General features: G+C 35.2%; 1 protein-coding gene across 1 annotated transcript; it reads left to right on the top strand.

Moving 5' to 3' along the window:
- On the top strand, window positions 1–12,745 carry spaca4l (sperm acrosome associated 4 like). The gene is made up of 3 exons (XM_041967083.1): window positions 1–157; window positions 8,791–8,901; window positions 10,937–12,745. The coding sequence occupies exons 1-3, from the start codon at window positions 109–111 to the stop codon at window positions 11,167–11,169; spliced, it is 393 nt and encodes a 130-aa protein (XP_041823017.1). The 5' UTR covers window positions 1–108; the 3' UTR covers window positions 11,170–12,745.
- The last annotated feature ends 324 nt before the right edge of the window (window positions 12,746–13,069 follow it).

Here is a 13,069-nt window from a genome sequence, read left to right as displayed (position 1 = left end):
ATTATAAATGAAGCCATGGCGGAAAAGTTTGCTGTGTGATCAAGAATATAACGGTCTGAGTTGCCAGATTCCTCTCTCTGCGTGCACCGTTGTCGTCTTTTGTCCAAGATGAACAGAGTTATTTTCCTTTTTGTAGTCGGAGTCTGCTTTGCAGTCGGTAAGGACATTCTGATATATTTATTTAAGTGTTCGGGTTTTACTGTTATTTTGCTAAATTTATATATTAAAAAAATATTTTTAATCTAAACAGAAGTTATTAAAATCTGGTAACTAAACTTTTTAAAATGGAGTTTTGCGTGTCTTAGTTTTTAAAGCGGTATTTTCATTAAAAGGCAATTGAGAACGTCTCGTGCTCATTAATTGTACAAATAGGCTAATACATTATTACGTTGTTAAATTTATTTAGTTTCTAAATAGAGTTTTTATATCTTCCACAACTTAATTACAAGTTCATTTCGTTGAAGAGGGTTTTTGTTTTTAAGTAAAATCATTCCTCTTAGTTTTAATGGGTGTGCTCATGTTCAAGGGTGCAGTCTGGGGCTGACTTGGGTGTGTTCAGTCTTTCACCATGAGGCAGCCAGGTCTGATTATTTAGCCTGTGATGCACCAGCAGCCTAAATGATAACATGTTTCAAAATATTCCACATGTTTAGTTTTATATTAAATACATAAATCAGTTTGCCTAAGTTCATGTGCTGCTTCAAAATCCATGTGAATTTTTTTATTTTTTGTAATCGGTTTTCATAAGTAAATAAATAAACCTTGCTACATAACCTTGAAATGCATTAAAAGCAGAATTTACCAAGGTATTAAAGCAAACTCAAAGAGTCAACTTCACATTTTCTGTAAAAAAAAAAAAACCCAACCAACCAAGCAAACAAACAAACAAAAAGTTTCAAAGCTTCTAGTCTACACTCACTTATTTGCAACACACCAAATATTGTGAAACAGTCAGTAAGTGTTAGTTGGTGATCTGTGTGTTGGGACACAAATTTGATAAAAATTCTGAACAGTTCAGTACACTAAGAATAACCACAACTTTGAGAGAAATAAGTTGGGAAATAAACTAATAAAACTGTTATTTGCTGAAGTAATGAAATGGTTAGCTATCTGCTAAATTTATGAGGTAAAGGGTTTCAGAAGCTAAAAGTCAGCTTGCCATTTTATCAATACACAATTAATAGAACTGACTGAAAGTAATTAATAAAACATTTGAGAAAGTTTTAAATGAATATACAATTGAAACTTGAGACATTCAGTTACCTCTAACTTTCTCTCTGCTGATAATCACACACACATATAACTGAAATCACAGCACAGATGTTTTATTTGACTTATTTTCATGGTGATTTTTTTCATATGTTTCAGGTTTAAAGGGCAGCTGTCTTAAAATACTTTGGTAGTGACCACAGGTTGACAAATAGAGGCTTTTCTTGGACAATAGTTGCATTTACAAACCTGTGAATGTGAGCAACTTTATTTGGAATTCAGCTGAATGAATGCTTCAAAACAGAGTCCAGTATTGATTAAGTCAAGTGTTTTTTGTTTACCATCTGTGCACATTCCAGGCTTTACTCTAAAGCTGTTATTACATGTTGGCTTGCAACAGCCTGTTTGCGGTGGGAGGACTGTCAAAGTTTTTATTTTTTTTTACTCTTAAGAGACTGAATCATCCCCCAACCTGTCAGCCATTATATGGGAAATTCCTCACCTTGCAAAAGCCTGGGCTCTGGCTAAGGCTCAAATTCCATTTCTCCAGAAGGTTTCGGACTGGGCTATTTGTTCCATTTCTAATATGTTCTTGGGCTTTTGTCCCGTTGTTGTGGCCTTGGGATCCTCTCAACTTTATTGTTTCATTCTCCAGTTTCAAACCACACCCTCCTGGCTACTTTTCACACTTCCAAGTGATAACTTTGACTTTTAACGTGTGATTGTTTGTGTAAATAGAAGTTTGTGAATAAAAAAATTAACAGTAAAATATGCAGTTAATTATATAATAAGGCTTCAATAACCAGGGAGGGTGAACATGTTTGGAAGAGTTGATTCTCTGGGGAGAAGAGGTCTGGTTCATTTCTTGAAGTCAACATGTTACAGGCTACTGAAAGGAATAGACAAAACTCTCACCTCCCTGTAGCTGCTGGATCCTTTTAAACCCATGTCAGTAAATTTCCAGAGACAGGAGGAAAAAAATGTAGAGGATGTTGGCAAGAGGAGATATTGTGATGAGATTTGATTGTTTCTGTGGGTAGATAAAGAACTTTACTGTTTCCAGGGGGAAATTGCAGTGTCACAGCAGACATTAGTTTCATATCAACTGCAAAGTGTCACTTGCTTAAAGCCTGAAATATAAAAGAATAAAAAGAAAAATATAAAAAAAAAAGAAACCATGAGACCAGAAGTTTATAGTGTACCTTAAAGCTTGAAAGTTTATTACAGAAACATGGTTTAGCATCAAGCAAATGTTCTGTAGAAATCCATCTTTATCTTTTTATAATAGGTTCTCTATCTCAAGTTGAGCTTCTCACATTTCCTAGTAGTTTTTCTGCTTAGACATTAAACTTTTTCCTGTTAAAAAATCAATCAAAAAAGAACTTTTCTCCACAAACATTTACTTTAGCACAGCTGCTCTTGGATGTCCGCAGGTTTTACCTCATATCCCCATGCAAACAACAAGTGTTTGAAGTGTAGCAAACTCTGTGGTATTTACCTTCCCTTTGTTTAAGCAATGTAAATGTTTATTATTCAAATAAGGAAGTCTTAAGTGGAATGTTTGCATCGTTACCTCTTTGCATTTTGGTATTACTTTTCCATGTGACTCACATTTTTAGCTTGTGTTAATCATGAAATTTTTCTCCACAGTCTCCAGCTTTCTGTAGGAATCAGTTATAGACAAGTGGCCAATAACAGCCCTCTAAAACCAAGAGTTTATTGGATTTTCAGCTCATGGGAAAAGCTTGTTTTTAATTCTTTCCCAAACCTTTCTGGGCGTTACACTCCAGTTGGGATCATAATAAAGTCTTGACGCCCAAGTTATCACTTGTTTCAACTTGAAGCTTACTATATTAAGCATCTGGAGACACTGATGCCTTTAGGGCTAACTTGGAAACTGCCTCCCCACCCAGCACAGATTTGAGAAGACACTGTGTCCTGAGCGTGAACTGCTATTTATTACTATCAGCTGAATTTGCCTCATGATCCTTGATGTTATTATTTTGTTTTTCATGATTTCAGGCTGTTAGTTTTCTTGTTCTCTCATGTGCCTCTCTGTTTGTTCCACAACTTGCTCAGAAATGAGTTCTGAAGGCTGCAGTTTTAGTGAGCTAACAGTAGAGGGCAGTATGTGATTGACAACCCATCTTTCTGCCACACCAGATGACTCAAACTGGCGACAAAATAGATATTAGAAAATGTAAAGAATAGTAACTTTGCAAATAACACTGAAAAACCCCTTTAGATGGGATTTCCTTGACTGAAAAACATCACAAGGATAGATGGACAGATGTTAACAATGTTGATATCTTGCTTAAAGACACAACAGTAGAATGAAGAAGGTTTGAACCATTAAGCTTCCAGTAATTGGACAACGTAATCTATCTCCTGAGAAATTGTTGCAAGTGTTTTAGCAATCACATATATATTCATTAATTCATAAAAAAAGGAGAAACTAGTGAGTTATGTTGCTCCTTTTCATTATCTTTCAAATTATGTATTTTAGATTCAGCAAAAGCTACATAAATGATTTATAAATATGGAAAAAGGGGAACAGTAGAAATACATTTTCATGGCCTGTGGTACAATCTGTATTTATTTATATACCTTTTTGAGGACCTGTTTCCAAGCAGTAAAAGTACACATATGTACTGGTTAGAGAAAGAAAGAAAGAAAGAAAGAAAGACAGACAGACAGGAAGGATGAAAGAAAGAACGGGTTAAACAAGCTTTACTCAGAACTTAAGGCTTTAGAAAGCTCATATAGATTCAAATCAGATTTTATGGCTATATAGTTGTGTACTCTTGAGGAAATAATAAAAAAAGGTTTATATGCATATTTGTGCATTTTTTTTCTAATGTAGCTTGATTTAACACACACTTGATTGTCATAATTTGCTTTTGGGTGAGTGTGTGACGCGCCACTCTGCCGCTGTGGGTTTGAGTGCAGGTTTTCCTGGCCAACATGTTAAAGTATCGCTGTGTTACTTTTCACCCTCTGCTGAGCATAAAACAGCTGCTCCTTTGAGAGTACCACCCCAGTGACCAGCCTTTGTATCCCCAAAGATACAATAAGGTACTTTTCCCCCCAGAGACTGTGGCAATATAGTTTTGAGAATAAGTCAGCATTTTGCCATTAATCCGTTTGCTTATTTGTTTCTCCCTCATCATGTTTAGGCTACACATTAGCAAACATCTACTTCAAACTAGAGTATTTTACACCATCTATTAATTATGTTCACAAAGAAAAGATAAGTGCTAAATTGGGGATGTTAGAAATAAAGTTTTAAGGTTAATTGGACTACACATGAAACAGAGTAAACAAGTGAATGATCAGTATTTGTCCTTTTATTTGCTTCTGTCATTTGCTTGCATCCTTTGATCGAGGCTGTCACTAAGCCATGCATACAGTAAGGATGATTACACAGTGACTAAGCAGTTATCATTTTCTTCATTCCACAAAGTAGTCACAGCGTTTTTGAAGAAGACATATGATCTACTCAGCCGGAAAGTCCCACACCTGTGCAGATCAGTCTTACAAGAGATTATGACTGTTTTTTTTTTTGTCCTAGATGCTTACTCCTGTATTCTTCCCAGAAACTGATGTTTAAGGAAACTCACAATTGTCTCTAAATGTGTTGTGATCAAAGGGGTTGAACATATCATATTATATGTTGGCAGAGAGCAAACAGCTGGTGGAACTGAGCATCTTCTTTATCTTTACCAGTCCCCTTTTATTACACTTACAGGCAGCCTGTATGTATTGTATTGTAATCTTGACAGCAATGTTTTGAGCAGCACGATATGTTTGCGTCAGTGTGTCTGTGGTTAGGCTCAGGGGCACTGAGGAGCAGGTCTGACTGGATTTCAGACAGCAGTAGTGCAGAAAAAAAACATGAAACTTGTCTGGCTGCATTGCAGAAGGCTGACTTATTAAGTATCATGTGGGGCTGCGAACACAAGTAACTTGACACTCCAATCTATAAAGTCAAAACAAGGATGCATAGTTTCAAATAACTGTTGGTAGATAATAATAAGCAAATAAGAAAATTTCATTTTTTTAATTGACATTTTGGGTTTTGTTTTATTTACTTTTTTTTAGAGCAGAATAAATTCCAGTTTCATCTGTGAAGCAATGTATAAACAGATGTACAAGCTGACAACAACTTGGGTGTAACCGAAACTAGCAGTAACAGGGTGTGGAGCTCCAGTGTACAAAGGTGTCTGTGTCTGTGTGTGCGTGTCTGTGTCTGTGTCTGTGTCTGTGTGTGTGTGTCTGTGTGTGTGTCTGTGTGTGTGTGTGTGTGTTTTAATCAGATTATATCAGAAATTTGTTTCTAACATGGCTACAACACAGGATTACCTGCTGAATTAGAAGCTTTAGGGCTGTTGACGTTTACAAATTATTCCACTGTAGATTTAAAGAAAAGATTTTAAATGTACATCGAATTACACTCTGATGGAACATGTAGCAACCAGGCATGTGAGTACATGTGTCATTTAGCGTCATTTAGCGTCACCAGATGGAAACTTTTGTGCCACGATGCACTTCGAATCATCCCAGGAAACACCCTCATTAAGTATCAATAGATCTTTAAGAAAAGCAGGTGATTAGCACATTTTGTGTAATCACCGTATTGATTTACATGTTGTCAATTCCAATCCAACTTTATTTATAGAACACTGTTGAAACAACATAGTTGACCAAAGTGCAGTACACAGCCTTGGGCTTAACAACTATTCCAGATATCATACTGAACAATAGATGAAAATATAGTATAAAAGCAATAAAATAACTAGTAACAGTAACACACAATGAAATAAAAAAATAATAATAAAAAATTCTAAAAGTCCAAAAGTGGTTTGTTGCAAATTTGCAACGATATTCATATTCAAAATTATTTAGTCAAATCTGTTTTAGTCCTCAACTTTGGCAGATTAAACTTCATTTGACTGATTTTCTTGGTTTGAATCAGACTTGTAAATATTAGAAATGTATGTTCTGTTTCTCTGTTTCTACATCATTTTGTTTTATGTCTCTTTATAAACAACTTTGACAAAGGATATCATCTAGGTTTTGGAAGCGTATTCCAAGCATTTTTCAAAACTTTCTGAAAAGCTTTTTCTAAAACTATGAATGAATTAACTAAGAATATAACTGGCAGAAAATAGTTTCCTATTAACAGTGGGGGGTATATTCATCCTCATTGGTTTGAGTTCTATATTTTTAATGCCATCATCCACTCCTTTCTGCCTCTTTCTAACAGCTTTTGAGCAAACATTTAAAATAATTGTTAATGTAATTTAACGCAAGACGTGTGACTGTGTCACGTGCTGCAAGATGCAGGCATGCTATGAAAAGAAGAGAGAAGCATTTAACTAATTTGTAGCCTTTTGGGTTAAAGCCTGAAACTACACTCACAAAGTTCAGTAAATGTAAATATTTCAAGCCTTTTTCCCCCTAATGTATTATGCTTAATGCAGTGGAGCAGCAGATTTCATTCTGGACAAGAATGCAACCATTCTGATTGGAGCTGGAGCTCATAATGACCATTGTTAGGACAAAAATAGGTTGTAATTATCTTTTCTAAATGTTTTAGATTGGTTTAATTGAAAGAAAATGTGTGTTGCATCTTTAATGTGATATACTGAAGCCATACATGCATTGTTGGTGAAGTCTCCTGGCAGCTGTTGCACTGCTGTAGTTTATTTACTGAGAAATTTGCTGCTAGGGAGTGTGCCACTAGTTTCTTTTTGACAATCCCATCTTGAACTATTAAACCATGAACTGGATTTGCTGTCTTGGAGTCTAAGGAATAGGTTATTAAACTAGATGAAGGAAAAGTGGTGAGGGGAAGATGCTGGAGTAGGTGGTTAGCTAATCTTATTATTGTTCCCTTTTATGAAATGGATTCTAGTTACCTTTAGTTTACCATGTTTCCTCTTTTCACCACACTGTAGGCTGAATCTAAGTCAACACATTGCTGTTATGGTAGGATCCGAACACTCATTTGACACAGGACTGAGTGCAGACTAAACATTTTAAACTCAAAAGCCTAACGTTAGCGTGCATAATTGTTAAAGACAAATTTAAAAATGTTTTTTCCCCTCCTATTCAGGTCAATATCAAGGAAATCAGAGTGTCCTGTATCACCCATTTCAAATAATTTGTATCTAAACTAATAAACCAAACATATGACCAAACATAATTGCTTAACTTAACTTTATTTTTTTTTTGTTATGAGTTATGGACAATCAGTATCTACTTTCCGTAATATCACAAGATGCTGACGTTCAAACTAGAATGGCAGGTTTCCTGGAACCATTTTCCATTGTTCCAGATCTTATTTTCAATTCAGTCGAGTCAGAAATCATGTGATTATGTTGTAACCCAGGCTCATGTTTCAGTAACAAGTTTAGTTCCTGCTTTAGTACTGAGAAGCATTCATTTACCAGAACTTCTTCATAGCTGAAATTTTTAACCAGGAAAATACAATGAAGTGTCTCTTGTTTTCATTGTGCTTCGATTATCTAATCAAACCGCATGGGTCAATTTAATTCACGTTTTGATCCCAAGTCGTCTCTTTACTCTCTTCCACATTATTGTATTATGATGTAGCTTCACCTGTTTTTTTTTTTAAGATAAGAAATAAGTGAAACTTCTTTTTCAAATAAAATTATATTCAAATTCATCCAATGAATTGATAAATGCTTCTCTCAATGCTTGATGAATCTTTTGACCTGGTTAACAAAAGTCACTACGTGCACAACTTTGTTGTCCATCAAGGAACACACAAGCCCTGAGGTCATGACGACCTTTTTTGACCAACTATCTGTCTAGCTTTTGTCAACATTTCTTTACTATAACCCAACTTTAGAGTTCCTACTGTGCAAACAAATGGCCTGAAACCTGCACAGGTTAGAATTAAAGGCAGTCTGTTGTGCTCTTTGGCTGTTTGTGTCGTGACTCTAATCACAGCTGTTGGCTCAGGTTGTGTTCCAAGCTTGGTTGGTCTCTGAGAGAGTAATAACTTCTGCTTCCCCATTAAAACGTCAATGAGAAGAAGCTATTTCATGACAAGGTTGGGGCCAGAGGGTTTTAGTGGATCCACTGTCCTTTAATGGTTGGAGAAACAGCATGGACAGATGGGTGTGAATTGTATGAGATGTTGATGTGGAAGTGAAAATCTCACGTGTTCAATATATAATTTCCACAAAGGACAAACTCTCCTTTTGGATCGCTTACCTTTCTGGTCCATTATCACAAACTTAGCTTCATTTCCTCATAAGTTATGTAAGTCGTCCTCTAAAGCCTAAAAAACTCTACAGTTTCTGAATGGAAAGCTATACAGATTCAGGGCTCAGCTCCAGTTAGGCACGGTCACAAATAATATTTACTTATGTGTTTTTCCTAAATGCTAACTTTAAATTTGTTTTATTCATATTTATGTTTGGATTCTGTTTTGGTAGCATTTTTATAGCCTGTTTTACTTCCATTTAAATAATTATTTTCTTCCATTTTTTTTGTTCCTTGTCGCCTTTCATTTTCCCTTCTTCCTTTCTCTCCCTCCAACTTTGACAGGCCAAGCCCTTACTTGCTACAAATGTGATATCGGTTTCGGGAACCTGTGCCTCACTACGCAAACCACATGTTCAGCAGGACAACAGTGTTTTAATGGTGTTGGGAAAGCAGGTGAGTATCTCATGGTAAAAATGAATAAATCCTTTGATGATGTCACTCCCTATGCCATGACCCTAACAAGCCTGATCACAAGCTTCTCAAGTTGAATAAAACTCCACTAACTGCATTCCTGAAGTGAGAGCTGTAACCTAAATGAATGATAAAGAGTCATCTCTTAAATGTAGCAGGATGCTTATGAAAAGGTTGGAATGAAAGCATTTTTATTTTTGCTTTAATCGTTAGCAGTCAGAGGCATCTTCTTTCCAGAGTCATGGGTTATATACTACATAACTAAAGTAACTAATTATTTCATATAAACTTGTAAGCTGTTCTTTAACCCGAGTCCTAACATCTCATGTCATAATCACGTTCGCAAAGGTTTTAAACATCATTTCCTACAATATGCCTTTGTAAAGTGACCAGAAACTGTGGAAATAACTGATACGTACCCATACAATCAAAAAAGCTAAATCTTCACATTCTCTTAAACTTCTCAACTTTAAAAAATTATTTTAAATTAATTAATTATTTTTTTAAATTTCAGCCTTGCAGTTTGTAGATAAATGTACACAACATATGTATGTACATAAAGGGTCCGTTTACTGATTAGATTTAAGATTTAGGAGGTAAGTTTAAAGAGAGCATACAAAACGAAAAAGTAAAAAAAAAAAAAGATCCATCCAGACAATCACCATGTGACTGTTTTTGTGAAGAGATTACAAATCATCATTTACTGCATGAAGGCTGAGACTTCACCTAGCCAGTTCTTTCATTTCATTCATCCAGATAAACTGCCTGTATACATGCACAGCAATATTCTAACTATTGACCTTAATGTGCCAAATTCAGGTTTTACATGGGATTTAGATGAGAAATTCCAATTATTTTCCATGCTACAGAGCATGTTGTGATTTGTGCCAACGTCACAACCCTCTACATAACTGAATTAATTACAAAATAAAAACCCTGCTCATCGTCAGTGGACTTAACTGTGGAGATGAGGGTGTGTGTTATAAAGCAGTGGGGTATGTTAAATGGTGACGTAAAACTTGTCTGATTCAATTATTCCTTATTTGATTGTGATTTTGTGAATGCTTGTTTACATTAATTTGCTGAGGGAAACGTTGCTAATAAAACGTTATAAAGAGGATTTGAAGATCATTCTGATTTTTGGACTAGAGAGTGACTCATGCCACGATAAGGCTTCAGAGTGCTGTTTAACAAAAAGACAATAAAAACTATGCTTTATCTGTGCATCTGTGTCTCCCTCTAGATCATCTTAAAAGCTGTGTAGTGTACAGGCTGTGCGTTCATATGTTGTAGACAAAGTAGGAATTTAAGCCCTCATTGTTGCGCGACCGGATAGTTGGGTTTGTCTCTCTTTTTAATTCAGCCATTTCCTTTTTCCTGGTCTTTGCTCAAAATGAACAGAGCAGATTTCTTTTCTTCCTTGTTTACATCCAGCATTTTGTTTTGTTCTGTTTGCTCACTAAATAAAACATCTCTATTTTCTCTATCTTTTTATTTTCTCTATTTTCTCTATTTCATTGAGGGTTATAGTTTTACATTTAATAAAATTGTGTTTCTTCTTTATTCTTCTTTGATTTCCACCTCCATTTTGAAGAGATCTGGACACTACACTAATTAAAAATTTGATTAATTATTTGCACTGCAAGAATTGTTTTAAAGTGAATTCATAAAAGCACACCATACATACAGACAGCTTTTTAACGTAAGTGAAAAGAATAATTCTGCACTTTTTTGCCTTTGTGAAAACACAGTTCAAGTCATAAAACTGGTTTTTCATGTCCAATGAAAATAACTGAATAATGTGACAACTTGTTTTTTTATTGTTAGAATAGAATTACAGAAACTTTTAGAGTTCAGATCAATTGGGACACATTTTAATAATGTTCATGTCTCCAGTTCAATCTTGTAAAAATCCTGTGATGATTAATTGTTGCTAAAATCTGACAATATCCAGCAACACTCTGCATCTTCACTCCAATATGAACAATAAGCTCACACTGTCTGTGTCAATCCACAGGTGGCTTCCTGGATATCAAAATGAAAGGTTGTCTTGACGTGGTCAAATGTAACGGGACCGAAAATATTAACTTCCCCAGCAGCAGCAGCTCCAACAGCACGATCTACAGCATGAACAAGACGTGCTGCAGCACTGACCTGTGCAACGCTGCACCTGGCCTGCCTGGGACCTCTGTGCTAAGCCTGGCCTTCGCCGCCATCTCTGCTCTGATTGCAACCAATGTGTTGGTTTGACAGAAAATGCACCAGCTGAAGATTGATGCCTAGTGCACGGTCACATAACACACCAGCACTTCAAGAATAAATACTGTCTTCAAATATGTGCTGTAACTAAATCTTCTTTTTCCCACTTGGTTTGTGTTTAATGTTTAAAATGTATTTTGATTTTCACAAGTTTTTATTACAGTTGAATTCAATTTATCTTGTATTTTTATATTCTTACTTGTATCAGCCCTAATTTTCCCTTTTCAGACATGAGAAAAGTAATGGTGGAGCCATCACTCTGTTAAAGCAATGTGATTCAGTTATTTAGACATCTCTCTTTTATGAGTTACAGTTTTACCATAACGTGTTTAACCAATTCAGAAAACATCAAAGTGTCTCAAAAGGAGAAAAAAAAATCCCATCAATTTGAACCGTTGAAAATATAAGCTTCATCTTAAATACATCGATCATCTCTGGAGCAGGAAAAAGTTGCACTGTTTTTGACTTAATAATGCAATCTGTCCAACCTAGCTCCAAATTACACCACCAATGTAGCTACAGCAGGTAAAACTTATGCTGTGTTGACAGTGATGTATATTTTTATAACACATTTGTCACGGTGCTGCCACAATTACTCGAGGAATAAAATATGAGGTAATAGAACATCAGCTCATTCAGTGGTCAGAAAGGAGCTTAGATAAAATGCTCACAGGTAAAACCTATAAGAGTGTGAAACACTGCCATTAGTTGAATCACATTTAGGATATTTTACTGAAAAAGAGTTGTTCAGACATTTGGATCATCTTTTCAAGAGCTGGACTGTGAGATGAATATCATGTTACACTTGTGTGTGAGCAAAAGGTGGCAGATAGTTAGCTTAGCTTAGCATAGAGACAGGAAACTGCTAGTCTCTGTCTGAAGAATTAAAAAATGCCAAATTGTTGAGCTCACTTAAAACAAATAAACCTTACAATTATAGCAACAACCAAGTCTGTTATTTGGCCACATAACTTTATCAGTTTCAGACATAGCCAGCCGAACATTTCTAGTATGTTAGCTAAGCTAAGCCAAACTGAGTTATACCTTACTAGTTCCAAAATGGTTCAACTATTCTTTCATATTACTACCTAAGTCCTAATTTTCATACAAGCTTTTTATCAACATTTCTACTTCTATTTATTTCTGAACATTTTGTCTTGACTTAAGATTTAGCTAGCTAGCAGTTTCAATTCACTTTGGTTGTGTCATAACATTTCTTTCCTTACTTGCTTGTTTTAGCTCAAGCAACTCTTTTTCAATTTTCCATATTGGTTTCAAATCTACATTGTATGTTGCTCAAAATTTATAGGGTGAAAGTGTTCGTTTAAATTTGAATATCTGTATATTCAGCATAGGCCTTTATGGGGTTAATTGTGATTAAACTGTACCATTTGCAGATGTGACAGAGGTGAATTAGAATTTCTGTTTCTTTGATCGACATATGAGCAGCATCTTGCTCAAACTGGCACTTCTTGTATTTTTCACCCACAAACTCAACTAGATAAAGTGTTTCTTTGTGAAACTGCTAATGACAGTTGAAATGATTAATAAAAATCTAAACAGAGAACATATTTTGTGTTGTTATTGGTGTCATTTAATTTCTTTTTAATAGTCCCCTTTCATGACAAACTGATTTTAGCCACAGCCCAGGAATATACTGATGAATATGAGGCATTCATCAATTTTTGCCACAGTATTGGCTTATTGAATAATATGGAGAGGAAAAAAGTACTGTAAGAACTCAAAATCAAATCAAAATTTCCTCCCTCCTATTATTGTTATATTTCTTCTTGAACATAGTGATGCAATATTCTTATAGAGCTAAAACGTTCTGTATAAATACATCAGTTTATTGACAGATGCTAATACTTTTAGTTAAATTGGGAAACAA

The sequence above is a fragment of the Melanotaenia boesemani genome, chromosome 17 (genome assembly GCF_017639745.1).
Source record: "Melanotaenia boesemani isolate fMelBoe1 chromosome 17, fMelBoe1.pri, whole genome shotgun sequence".
Taxonomy (NCBI): Eukaryota; Metazoa; Chordata; class Actinopteri; order Atheriniformes; family Melanotaeniidae; genus Melanotaenia; species Melanotaenia boesemani.
The sequence above is the reverse complement of the archived record's forward strand: the minus strand, read 5'-3'. Positions and strand labels throughout refer to the sequence as shown.